The 14,833-nt window shown below is 36.6% G+C and overlaps 1 protein-coding gene across 1 annotated transcript in view; it reads left to right on the top strand.

Moving 5' to 3' along the window:
- Pcdh15 (protocadherin related 15) overlaps positions 1-14,833 on the top strand; it is a 689,792-nt gene that overhangs the window by 358,026 nt on the left and 316,933 nt on the right. The window contains exon 13 of the mRNA XM_023723273.1: positions 7,107-7,239. Coding sequence (XP_023579041.1) covers positions 7,107-7,239 — 133 coding nt within the window. The remainder of the gene's footprint in view (positions 1-7,106; positions 7,240-14,833) is intronic.

Here is a 14,833-nt window from a genome sequence, read left to right as displayed (position 1 = left end):
AAAAAAAAAAAAAAAAAAACTCTAGAGTAGTGTTAAAGCCAAAATACTGTGTTATTTTATACATACAATTTCTAATCATAACAATAGAGTGCAACTTTTGTTGAATTATGTTTATTTTTGCATATTAAAAGTTTGAGGCCAATATACATTGAAAATACTCAATTCCTTCCCCACCTTTAGCTCCTCAGTAACCATTGGGAGTATATTTTGCACCAAGAGACACAATATTCACAAGCTTTCTCTTCTAGTCCATGCAGATACCCTCTGTAGAAGTTATTACAGAGAAAAGGCAACTCTGCATAGTTAGTGATGATACTGACTGAGAGTGACAACTGCAGAACAGTGTCACCCTTTGTTTTAATCACTATCATTAATTCATAACTTATGATTACTGTGTCTGAAGTGTTTTAAAATATTTTAAGTACTGTAACCTTCCAGATCTACTTATGATATGCCCAATATCCTCAATGAGTGACTGAAATCTGACGTAGCACCGACCCTCTGTATGCTAACCTTTTGTCTTCCCTTTGATGCATGTTTATAATATGATTTAACTTATAAATTAGACACAGTCGAAGATTGATAATGATAAAATAGAGCAGGGACAGTAGTGTATGCAAAGTCAGTAGTGGGACTCTCCCACTTTGGCGTCGTTGCCAAGCAGTTACTGGAACACAAGTATTGCAGTGTCACACCACTTGGATGTGTGGGATAGCGATGGAGTGGTGAATGCAGTGGACTGCGGGTGCATACAGGGTGGGAACCTGGGATGGAAGGAGGATCCATGTCACGGGCAGGAGAGCGCAGGAAGATGCGGGGTTTTGTTCTTCTCAGGACAGCATGTGTATGATGAGTAATTAGAACCACAAGCATCAAAACTAGAGATTGGGGTAAAGGAGATTCTGTTCTCTAATGAATCACTTGCTGATACCATAGGTTGTTATCCACAATTTGTTCAGTTCCTATTTGGGGCACTGATTTGCCTAACTAAGAATTCAGAAGGTGACTTCAAGTCCAATATTAGACTTTTGACCATGTGAATTACATTCAACTTTAGCAATTTCACAATATCTGAATGAGGTATTCTGAGCAATGCCAAGCATATTGTGAATCTGGTCTTGCCTTAATTTAAGACAATGACATCCATCCTGAAAGACCACCTTGTAAAGTCCAGTCAAACATCACATGGCACCTGTAGCTGTGCACCTGCTGAGTAATGTCATGCTCACAGCAGGATTATGATATTGGCTGTTTTGGGAAGGGAAATTAATCCTTCAATTTGAGTTGGTGACTGAAACAAGGAGTTCTGAGTCTTTTTTGGAGTATTTCCTTTATAAGGAAAATGTTATTTGAAAATTAGGAACATAAGGATATGGATTTTGATATATTTCCTGGACTAATTTCACCAGAGACACTGCCATTTAAATATAATTGAATAAAAATACCTACAATGATGGCCACAGCATTGAGATTTTGCAGATTTTACATACTAGATTTTCTCTGTTCAGAAAGTGACAGAAATACAGCCAGTATGAATAAAGTGCTTTATGTATCTGCTATTCCAATTTGCTAAATTATCTATAAGTTTAGGGCTAGTAGTGCAATAGCCCATAGCTGGATTTGGCTGGATCTGGTTGTTTTAAACTTCAATAAGAGTAAAAGTAGAGACAAAAGTTTAAAGAACTAAAGTCATTTGAAATTTATTTTTTAAAATTTATTTATTTATTTATTTATTTATTTATTTATGAGAGAGAGAGAGAGAGAGAGAGAGAGAGAGAGAGAGAGAGAGAGGTGTGTGTGGCCAGCTCAGCCCACCAGGGGGCAGGGCTGGCTGGCATGTGGTGCTGGGGGATTGAACCGCGGTCCCTGATGCTTTGCTAAGCTTGTTCTAAGTAGGTGCTTTAGACCACTGAGCCATCTCTCCAGCCCAGTCATTTGAAATTTGGAGATATACTTATTCCAATGATATATGTAGGTCACTTGCATATATTTAATTCAATTAGATTAAGTAAATATTTATTTAATTCAAGCATGAATAAATCACTTCTGTTTGGTATTTACAAAGGTATAGAGAGTCAAAACTAGCTCCTATCTCTAAACAGCTGGCAATAAAATTATAATGAAATGATTGATACATGATATAACATCCCTTTTTAATTATTTTTATGCAAGACCAGGCTGCATTTAATTGATATATAGCTAGATAATCTATACTCCAATTAAATACCTTCCATTGTGAATATTCTGTTAAATAACCCGGTCTGCTTACCATTAGTAAAGCCATGATGAATAAACATTCACTTATTTTTAACAATCGAGTACTGACACATCGAAGTCTCCTGAGGAGGCACTGAGACAGAAGACCAGATGAGATGTCAGTTGCCATGGCGTTCAGTCCCAGACGGAGGAGTACCAGTTGTGTAGGAGGAGATACATGTAAGGGCCGGCTCACACAACAGCAGTCACAGTGTGAGATACAAGCTAAGAAGAACATAGACTAAGAGATACAAAACAGCACTGTGTTGTAGACAGGGAAAAGGTGATACGTCCCATCATATCAATAACCTGTTTAATTCACCACTTTTATTTTTGAAGGTAGGCTTTCACTCTGTAGTTAATGCTAGCCTGGACTGTGGAATGTATTACTCCACTCACAGAGATCCTGTCTCAGCCTCCTCAGTGCTGGGATTACAGATGTGCACCACCCTGTTCTGCCCTTAATCCCACCTCACCCCTTTATTTTTGAGACAGGGTCTTGGTATGTAGTGGAAGATGGCCTTGAACCAGATTATATAGATCAGGCTGGCCTCAAACTCATGGCAATTCCCCTGCATTAGCCTCCTAAGTGCTGGGATTAAAGTTATGTGCCAACTATGCCTGGCTTTAATTCCTTACTTCTAATATTAAATGTAAATCAATAGGTATTGCACAAGTCTCTTTCTCTAGCCTTAACTCTATTTTCTGTTCCATAATATTCTTCTCTTTATTTGTGCAACACAGCTTTGCAGTGCATTCTTCTGTGAATTGCATAAGTGTCATATTCTATACAAGAGGTTCTATGAGTGTCACATGCCTCTGGACCATGTCCTGCATGGTTCTCTTTGACCTCCTGTATTTTATTCTGAAATTTCTCCTCCCCTGGACTGTTTCGTGGGCTTCCAAAACACAACACAATTTTCTAGCATATTATTGGTGGAAGACCAAGAGAAAAACACCATCTGTTGCTTGTATTAAGTCTACTAGGAAAACAATATAAATACCTGTAATCACTGTTATAGAAACAAAGTAGAGCTGTGAAAATACAAATAGGTATGTTTTACAACATGCTGATGTCTTTGATGGAAAATTTCAATATAGATTGCACAGTTTTGTCAATGTAAGCCATGCCCTTCATTGATGAAGATGATGATGAGGATGATGAGGATGATGATGATGATGATGATGATGATGATGATGATGATGATGATTGTGTTGTCAGAAAACATCTACTTGGTGTCTTTTTTTAATGATAACACTTCCCATGTTAAAGCAGTTTAGGTCTCTCTCCCTCTCATTCACGTTTCAGTTTGCTCTCACAGCAAAGGACCAAGATAAAATTTCATCCACAGCATAATAAATGAAAGTTATGATCTCATAGTGTGAGCCCAAGACTTGAGATAATTTACAATTTTGATTAAATTCATATCCTTTGTTACAAACTGAGGTTGGTTTGTATCCACATACAGAGGTACAAATTCTTACCATGCTTCCCAAATTTGTTCTCATGAGATAGGAGAAAGGTTAGCATATTCTAAATTAGAAGTCTTCTTTTTTAAAGTTAACTGTTGTGGCTAATTAGCTTAGTAACCTTATCGCACATTTTCTTTCTGAGTTATTAGATCATCTTGTTAAAAATAGTATTTTAACTAGATTTCAAGAGTATCTTAAAATCATGACATCTCAGGCATACATTTTCTTTCTTATTCTACTTTATTGTTTATTATGGAACAAAAAAGTAAAACTGTATGAGTTTCATTTCTAAAACTGGAGGTTAATTTACATCACACAAAAATAAAATTGAGTTTGATTGGTGCTCAGATCTATGCACTTAGACCTGGTTATAAAATGTAAATATGAAATGCACATATAAAATATTACTTACCTAGTGGCTCCCCTTAAGTGATGCTGCTGAATTCCTACTATTTATTATAACATTAATGTTATGATTTTATCATTAATATATTGGTGTTTAATTATAGGAAAGCTAACTGCCACATTATGCTGACATCAGGGATGAAAAGGATATATCATTGTTAAAAGGCAATAATCCTCAGGAAGAGTGATATTTATCTAAACACACTGAAAGAGCCAGGATGTTAAATCTGCAAAAGTCTGAAGTATGATCTTGCTAGAATCATTCTAATATCCACATTGAAGAGAGACAAAACCTAATTAGCAATTTCAGCCTTTGAATTATTGTGGAAAGGAGCAGGCAAAGCAAAACTGTAAGGCAGAGGAAGGAGTCAGTCGCGTTGGAGCAAAGCTACTCCCTGTCTTCTGCCCAGATCATTCAGAGGCACAAAGGAAATGACTAATCCTCGAACAGCTGGGGAAAATCCTGGTGCCAGCACCGCTTACGTGCGGGTCCTGCTGCTACTGCTGTAAGATTTATTACTCATAGAGAATAATAAAAGCAATGACAGGGGCTGGTGAGATGGCTCAGTGGTCTAAAGCACCTACTTAAAACAAGCTCAGCAAAGCATAGGGACCGCGGTTCAATCCCCCAGCACCACATGCCAGCCAGCCCCGCCCCCTGGTGGGCTGAGCTGGCCACACACACACACACACACACACACACACACACACATTAAAAAAAATAATAATAAAAAAAAATTTTAAAAAAGCAATGACAGAGAATTTATGCATAAAGAAGGTGTTGATAGAGAAGGGAATACGTTTATGAAATAACTGAAAGTATGTAAGAAGCTAGAATATGCAGCAGTGACATTAGCAAGAAAATGCACATTGTGGGCCAGACCATAGCCTGGGAGGGCATCGTGTCTGCCTCAGAGAGAACGTTCCTTCACTTCGCCACATAAGAAGGAGGACTTCGCACCATGCGTAAGGATTTCTGTAACTTTCTCCTGTTTCACTTTCAGATGCATACAATACCAGTACTTCTAAACTTTATGAGAAATATATTAACATTCGTAATAAAACGTTGTAAATGTTCTACTCTTAAGAACTAAATGTAGTGATTATTTATTTGAACCATTTCATGCATATTTATAAAAATATCACTGCACATATATGTGAACTATATAATTAGAAATATATGTGAAATAAGTAAACTTGGATTACTATTGAATTTCAAATAATAAAGTGTGAAATCAAAGGTAACAAGGATACAGAAATTTTAACTGTTTCTAAAAGTCTAAAAGATTTTATTTATGTAATCTTAGATCCATATTGTGATTAATGGAAGAACGAAATTCTTTGTCACTCTAGCTTTGCTTTTCTTCTTGTTTTTTTCTTTTCTTTCTTTTTTCCTTTTCTTTTTTTTTTCACCAAGGATCAAACTCAGGACCTTGCTCTTGCCACACAGGAGCTTATGCTGCTAAGCTATCTCTCTGGTCCCCAAGTTTTCTAACTTTACTGAGGATATGTTCAAAAACAATTTATAGGTCTGGGGAGATAGCTCAGTAGAATAAGTGCTTGCCTGGCAAGCGCAGGGTACTGAGTTCCATTCCCAGTACTGCAAAAAAGAAAATTACATTCATGCATATTATAAAACTACAACCTGTAAGACCAAGCTTTTGTAGCTATGATCTGTATTTCACTTAAAATCTTTTCAAAAAGTGAAATAGTTTAGTTAGTCCCAGAAAAAGTATTTTGTGACCATATCTTTTAACTTAAATGCTTAATAAGAGTTTTGGACTATTTTAAGTTAATGCTGACCCCAAATATAATTTTTAACAAACATTAAAATTAAAAATTATAAACTGATGTCATACTTCTGTTAAGATAAATTTAAAGCATCTGTTGGAGACAGTAGTGGCATGTTTATAGAAGACATCTGTGTATTTCAAGGTAAAGGACTATCTGTTAATTTAAGTCTCTTTTACATGTTAGCTACTTTCTTTTTCAGAAAACCTTGAATACCTTGCTTCTCCCTCTTGCATTGTTCAAAACAATTTTCAGAGTCCAGGGCTATTGAAAAAAATGATGATATCAGTATTAATGTTTTTAAGTCTTAATAGTGAAGCATTTTCTTACCCTTCAGTGCAATTCCTTGTCAAGAAAGTCTTCCATTATATCTAATTTTTAGCTTTTCATATTAAAAAAACTCTTTTTTTTTGTTTTTTGTATTTTAGGGAAGGGTCGTCAGGGTGTTCAGGGTCTCACTACTAGATCAGACTCATAGTGATCTACCTGTTTACAGCCTCCCAAGAACTGGGATTACAGACATGCACAACCACGCCCAGTCTCAATTGCCTTTCAGCACGCCTGGGGCTTGAACCCGCACCCCCTGCACCTGCTTACAGGTGCTTTAATCTGTTGAGCTATTTGGCTGACCCTTAAAGAACTTTTAAAAACATTTAACTCTGTAACTATTTTAGGGTGACAAGAATTACCTTATGATCTTGATTCAGTGTACACTTACATTAAGCCCTTGATATCAGCAACAGAACTAACAAAACACAGTCCATAATTTTTTTTTTCTGTTATTTTAATCAATGCTCCCTCTGCTGGCTTAACACAAAGAGAGCCCAGAGGGTGTTTATAGAATGACTTTTGCTATCGTAAAAGCATTAAAACAGTCAGAAGTCAAGGCAAAGTAATTTATTAGCTATATTGTACAACTATTCTGTTTTAACTTGCACTATTAATCTAAGTAGAAAAACATATAATACAAGCAATTCATTTTCTTTTACTAAGGTAATCTTCTAAAATCATTATATTTTAATGGTAGCTTTTATTTTTCCATTCTTTATGCTGCATTCAATGTTTCTATGAAATTTGATGATTCCTTGTCCTGTGACCCCTACCAATGAGTAAAGCATGCAGTTTAACTCTAAAAGGGATGTGGATGTGCAAACATCTTGTTCTCTTCTTTTTCCCTGCAGGCAGTCGATCTGCACGGTGTACATCGAAGTACTTCCTCCAAATAATCAGAGCCCTCCTCGCTTCCCGCAGCTCATGTACAGCCTTGAAATTAGTGAAGCCATGAGGGTCGGTGCTGTTTTACTAAATCTACAGGTATTTCTGCTCTGTGTGTGTGTGTGTGTGTGTGTGTGTGTGTGTGTGTGTAGACAGAGACAGATAGACAGATGGACAGACATACAAACAAACAGACTGACAGAATACAGAGAGACTAATGAGAATCTATTTGTGTATGGGAAGAAAGACTTGCAGGCTCACCTAGGTTCTCTTGAGTGACAATTCCATCTGGAAAGGAAAGCTTGGGTAATGTGGATGGAGGGTTTCCACGGCTAATCTACTCTATTGATTGCTTCAATTGAAGAAGCAATGTTTGGCTGGCATGGATTAGCTGTAATCAGCACAAAAAGGAATGAAGGGATTGTACACATGCACATGAATATTTTGTATTTTGCAACCAGAGTCTGCAGCTGACTGTTGTTTTCTGTCTTAGATGTTTTTGTCCAGCTAGTTTTATTTTTGCTGCAGTGTTACATAGGGGAAATAGCCTGAGACTCAAAGGCCACTGGTGTTCATTTGAATTCTCAGACAGACTTGACTTTATTCTTTGGCCATGGGCAAGTTGTATAAAGTGCTGTGACCTGGTTTGTTCATTTAGATGAGACGGGTGGGTTTATTTGCAGCCTTGCACTTGGGGAGGGCACATGAGTTGTTTACAAACCTATAGCTTGGCTTTTGCTGTTTATATGCTCCTGAACAAAGCCTGTTGGAATAGCTATGACTGAATCTCCCCCTAAATGAGCAGCTTTCATTTATGCTGCATAAGGTGTTCATAACTGTCATTGCTCTAATAAGCATACCAAAGAGAATATGCCATATTACTGTACCTGTGAGTTCTGGGAGGGCAGACTTTGTGGACACAAACTCAGAACATTGGCCTTGAAGGTCAGGAGGGATTTTATTATAGCAGGCCGAGTACGTTCTCAGCTTTAGTTTTTTCCTCAAATGAGGTAAAATAAAACTCAGCTTCATCTAGCTCCCATCGGATGCCTTCTGTATCAATGAATACTTTCCATAGAATACTTGTAATGAAACAGATGCAAAAATAATGAAATAGAGCACTCTCATTTTGCAGATGTGGAAAGTCAGCCTCATAAAAATAAAATCATGCCTAAAATCTGACTGAATTTTCTTTCTTTTTTGAACCACACTGCTTTCCATTAAATGTCAGTAATTATTTTTTAATACTTTATTTATTGGTTCAGGGTCTTGTTATGCAGCTTGGACTTTAGAGATCCTCCTATCTTAGCATCCCTAGCACAGGGATTATAGGCGTGCACCACCATGCCTGGTTTTGGTGGCCAGGACAGCCTGCCCGGATTTTGGGGATAATATAGCATGTGGTGCTGGGCATAGAACCCAATCCTTGTACCTTCCAGGTAGGTACTGAGACCACTGAGCTCTCTCCCTAGTCCAATATCAGTAGTAATTACTGCTGCCAAATTTGGTTAGCATTACCAGGTACTTCTCTGTGGATTTCTTCTAGTATTTATCTTGCTTTTTTTTCTGTGGGTAACCACAGACTTTGATTTAATGTTTATTTGTAGAATATGTGGATGGAAAATTATATAAAATTAAACATCAGCAATAAGTAAATTTGGATGACTTTAATAGAACAATTAAAAGGAAGGAAAATTTACCATTTCTTTACCAGTGAGAAAATGACCAGTCAAACTATTATAAAAACAATATTGAATGGGATAGGTTTTGATTAAAACACATGCATTTAATGAAATGATAAATTTTCTTTAACTTTATGAAACTTCATTCATTACAAAAAGGTAAATAGGAATTAAAGTAAATAGTACATTTATAAAATTTAAGTAAACAAGGCATGCATGTTCTACATTTAAATTCTCCATGACACTGTCCATTATATAATTTAACTTTCTATGAAGTAAGACATAATGTTGCTTATAATGTGACTCAGGTTTTATTTCACTACATCAAGAAAGATCTAGGAGCTGCATTACAGAGAATAATTCTGCATGTACTGTGCAGATGAAAGAGAGATAGACTTTTCACATCTCAGCTTTCCTGTTCACAAAGACTGAAAAAAAATATGTGCAATGACATTTCTTTTCACCCTTTGTGCTGCTGCTAGTGGAAGCTAAAGAAAGGGTGCCAATTGCAGTGGCAGTCTCTATTAGAGAGAACCAGGGTGACCATCCAAGTATTCTTCATAGGCACCCAACACCCACTTTTGTTCATGATACCCTGAGACTGAATCGAAGCTATTGACCTAAAACTTGAAAAGCTTCCATCAAATTACTCTTCCGAGAACTTGTAATAGGAGAACACATGAGAGGCTCTCTGAAAGCTAAGGCCCCCTCTCTTCTTGCCCTTCTGCATATCTGGTGCTACCCGCTGCTGACTCGCTACTCAATTTAAAATGATGGATAACAGCAGTGTGGCTTCAAATTTCTTTTGAGTGAGATAAAAACGGTTTGATTTTGACACTAATGGCTTCATTTGCCCCACACTCTTTTCTGTATGTCCCTGTCATACTACCTAAAAGTTGTTTGGGAGAGTGTGATTTTTCCTTAGTGTGTTAATACTATTTTGGTCATTGCCAAAGTGATAGCACTAATTAAAGAAAAAGATGACACACAACTGTGCTCTATCAAAGTTTACATTCTAATCAGGGCCAGTGTGAAATAAAATTTATTTTGCTCTACATTTGTTCGGATCTTGCTCAGCAGTGCAAATTACATAAGATTTGGTCCGATCTTGCTCAAAGCCATTATTATGTAATCTGACCTGTCAGTGAAATCGTTTACAGTGATGTACTGTAAACCAAGTAACATGAGGAGCTTGCGCACCAGTTGTATGTATCTCTTCCCGACTTTTGGCTTGACATCAGCATGATGGACATATTTGTACCACCACCATCAGCACATGCAAGGAGTGAGTGCTCCCACTCCTGAGCTTTTAGCAAACCTTTAGGAGCACATACCAAATATTGAGCTAAATTTTACAAGTGTTTAAATAAATAAAACATGTTGACATCAACCACTTCTTGCTTCTTTGCTCCTTTGGTTTTCTAAATCTATTTTTATTCTCAATACATATTAGGTCATGCAACCAAAAAGGAACTAGTGTTTTATCCAAATGCATAGCTTTCCCTTTTTCTCACAGAGCATTGTGTCCTTCCGTATTAACCTTAGATATAGTGCACAGATTCTTTGATTCACCCAAACACCATGACCCTACCCTCCTTTCTCAGAGGCAGACATTTTTGAGCCATAATTAGTTGTCTACTACAATGTCTTGATCGTTAATCTGATTTTATTTCTTCATTGTGATTTATAAGTTGTAATATATTAATAAGAGTCAGGTACTTTAATGAGCTAATAAACAGTTATAACACATTAAGAAGATGTATCGTTTCACCTGGTCATTATCATGCCTCTAGATAAACAGATAGACTTTACCTGTTGTACCTGTGTTTTGCTTTTGGTTTCAAGAATTGAGCTCAGGACCTGGTGCTTAGAAGGTCTTTGTACTGTGCCACTCAGCTATATCGCCAGCCTTTCTTAATTGTACCTGGAAAATGAAGAAACTGAGGTGAAATCAGAAGAGTTTTTCAGCTAGAGCAGTTTTATTTCCTCTTTGACTTCTAATCTTGGCTTCTTCACACTGCATCATTGTATTTTCCTTTAGTCTATAGGAAACTATTAAATTTTACACTTTACTTGTTTGGGGACAGTGAGTATATTTTATACCACTTTAGTCCTGTGTTTCCAATTGCTAATTTCATAATATAAATAAGATAAAATGCATGAAAGTTTGAAAAGATACCACTCATTTCTGTATCCTCGGCAAAAAAGAACTTAAATATGAATTTATTATTTATTTTCTCATGATTTTATATTATAAAATAGAATATAGATTATTTTTATTAATTTTATTGAGAAAGAAATAGCAATGATACAGTTTCAAAACAGGTTAGTAGGACAGTTATAATAATTAATACACTACATATTATTGTCTTCATAGTAGTTATTCAGACTACAAGATACAGACATGATATCTTGTCTAAATACTATTAGTATAAATCTTCTCATTAAAAAAAGAGAAAGTAGTTTTAGCTCTATCCTATTTTGTATATACAGATACGTATATGTTTTTCACAACAAAATGGACCTTCATTTATATCCCCCATTTTTGTTTAGTTTTGTCATAGATGGGTATTCCATTGCCATTCAAATGTTGTAAGAGCTTGAATTCAATAAAAATAATCCAATTTAGTCCAATAGTCCATAATACTAGTGGATTATCTGTAGGACTAGCAATGTCAGAACTTGTTGATTTCAGCCTTTTACAGCTCAGCATATTAATATGGCTTTACTTTTTATACCTCATTTTTATATTTTTCTGCTGGATGGTTAAGACCAAGATAAAGCACAAACTATTTAACAAAAAAATGTAACTTCTGTATCTGACAAGGTCAGTCAAGTCCCCTCAGGATTTATCCTGAAACCCTGTGTCGCAGTTTGCAGATCCTTTGTGAGTGTCAGCCATGTGGATGGGTCACAGCCATTGCTTGGCCAATTTTCTCTCTGTGAAAGCCTGAGAGAATGTTTCCTCTCTGGGTGACTCTCTTTAGGCACACTCTACAGGTCTATCACATGTACCAGACTAAAATCAAAATGGATTAAAGATCTTAATGCTAAAACATAATATAGATTATAAGCTGGATAAAATACAGACAAGCAAGATATTATGAAGTCTTTACCTCAGATCCTCCTGTTAGAATAATACTCCTGAAGAATCCAGGTTGGAGAGCTCAATGCTCTTGAAGAAGTTTGTCCTTCAGATAAATAAAAACGAACATGCGTTGCTCCATTGTTTTCTTAGAGAGGGACCATCAAAGACTGGATACAGGGACTGATATCAAGGAAGAAAATCCAGGAGGAATTTGCACAAAGAAGAGGCGATTGGTACCCAGGTCTCAGGTGAAATTTCCATTTGGACTCGAATCAGTTCAACTGCAACGGGTCCAGTCACACTGGGGAGCAGTGTGGTCATCAAATGAGCAGTTAGAAAGACAGCACAAACGTCCCCTTGATGATCCTGTCTGCTGTCACTGGCCAAATAGGTCCCATCTGGATCCATAGAACGCAGAGATGTGGCTTCTAAGAATAAGTGAAAATTTAAAGACGAGACGTGTGTATGTCGAGATATAAAACAAAGGGCCTGCCAAATAGCTCGGCAGGTTAAAGTGCTTGCTCAGCAGACTCAGGAGCGGGAAGCCCTCCCCTCCCTAGGGCACGCTAAGACAGTGAATGAGACTGGGGGTGGCGTCATGCACCTGTAATCCCAGCACTTGGGAGGCTGTAATCAGGGGGATGATTAGAATCCAATCTACAGTGAGACCCTGTACACCCTGTGTACCTTATACACCCTGTCCTAAATACAAAAGATAAAAGATATAAAACAAAAAGACAACCGGGCATTTCCTAAAATACACATCATATTTTTGTAAGGTACCAACAAATCCGAAGATGGTAGCCTGGATTGAACCGCTTAGTAAAATTTGTGGGGGCCTGTCCTCTTGCACACTAATTCTAGAGCCAGAAATGTGAATGAGACTAGTATACACCTAATTCCAAATCCATTGTGATCTTCCTGTTACAGCCTCCCCAGTGCTAGGATTACACGTGTTCTCCACCACACACAGTCTCTGTGGCCAGATCAGCACACCTGGGGCAGGCCGGCGTGGCATGCCAGACCGGGAATCAAACCCTGGTCCCTGAGCTTGCCTAAGCAGGCATTTAGTTCTTTTCACTATCTTGGTAGCCCTTAATGATTTACTTTAAATACTTCAATTTTGATATTAAAAGAAAATAAAACACAGGAAGAATGTAAAACAAAATGAGAGACTATAGTGCATATGCAAAGTACTGATAAACTAGAATGCTTTAAAATATTTTTACATGTTTACTGAAATATTTACAGGAATAAAATATGAATCAAAACCAAGAAAAATTTGAAGATAGTATGTAGTCCATAACATCAATATGTTTTATATCTTTCTCATAAAATATATCATTAGACCTTAAAAGTGATTGAACATCTTTAAATACAATAGCCAAAATGACAATTTTGTTTACAGAATTATAATTTTAAAGCTACTATAAAAGAGGAAAAAGTAGGAAAATATATTTGTACTTTATTTTGCAGTACCAGGAATTGATCTCAGGACCCTGTGCTTGCATATATTCGTACTTTTAAAGCTTAGCACTCGTTCATTGTATCAAAGTGAGTTAACCAACCATTCAGCAATGAAAAGTAGGTGGACCTCCTATCATTTAACTACAAACAAAATAAAAGTTAATTATCAAGGTTTAATAAATATTTATTAAAATAAGATCAGAGAGAATAACATCCTTAGATATAAGAGAAAACAAAACTTAAACAGTTTCAGAAACCAGAGGGAGATTATTATCTTTGGGTAAGGAAGAGCATAAATGAGATAAAATGTCAGCCGTTTTGTCCTTAAAATGAAAGAAGGTGAATGATGACTGTTATTTTGATCTTTCTAAAGACATTTTTGTCAATTCCTAGTAGAATTGGGATTTTGAATATAAGCACAAAAATTTCCAGGCAATTAGAATAATGAACAAGAGGGTGAAATGTCAAAGAATAACTGGGAATAGATATTCCAGGACATATGTTCACTCAGGTTAAGATTCATATCTTCTACTGAGAAAAATATACTCATATATATATACAATTTACAAAATAAAATGATAGTTGGGAAGACCAAGACATAGTTGACGTTGTGATTTGTGTCTAGTTGTTTCCCAAAAGCCTCGTGCAGTCACTGGGGTAGCTTCTAGAGTTTGTGATTGATTCATAATCCAATACTGGGATTACGGGTGTGTGTGCTACCAGAATCACTGGGGTGGGTAATCTGCATACAACATGGAGAAGGGGGAGAGGCTTCCGAGCTGCTGCCTGCTGCTCCTCTGTTTGCTCTTTGCTCTTTTCTCCTGCCATGAACTGCTGCCCTCTGCTCTGTGCCACTCTGCCTTGGAGCCAGCTGAGTAAGGACTGAAACCTCCACTAACTGTGAGCTAAATAAACCTTTCCTTCCTTCATTTTGTAAGTCAGGTATTTTGTCTCAGCAATGAGAGAAAAGTAACTGAGACAGGTGAATAAATCCTGACTGGATTTGACTGACGTTGTCAGATACAAAATTTACATTTCTTGTTACATAGGTCTTGCTTTATCTTGGTCTTAACTATCCAGCAGAAAAGTATAAAAATGAGGTATAAAAAGTAAAGCCACATTAATATACTGAGCTGTAAAAGGCTCAAGTCAACAACTTCTGACATTGTGAGTCCTAGTGATAACCCAGTTCTTATGGACTACTGGACTATATTGTATTATTTTGCTGAATTCATCACCTACAATATTTAAATGGCAATGAAATGCCCATCTCTGACAAAACTAAACAAAAACAAAAAGGGGGTATATAAATAAAGGACCATTTTCTATCTGTATATACAAAATAGGATAGATATACAGGCACTTTCTCTTAATTCAATGAGAAGAAAGATTTGTACTAATAGTGTTTGGACAGGATATCATGTCTGCATCTTGTACTATGAATAACTACTATGAA

Source organism: Octodon degus, unplaced genomic scaffold (assembly GCF_000260255.1).
Source record: "Octodon degus isolate 3935 unplaced genomic scaffold, OctDeg1.0 scaffold00005, whole genome shotgun sequence".
NCBI classification, from domain to species: domain Eukaryota; kingdom Metazoa; phylum Chordata; class Mammalia; order Rodentia; family Octodontidae; genus Octodon; species Octodon degus.
Note: the sequence above shows the minus strand (reverse complement) of the source record. Positions and strands in the feature narration are given on the sequence as shown.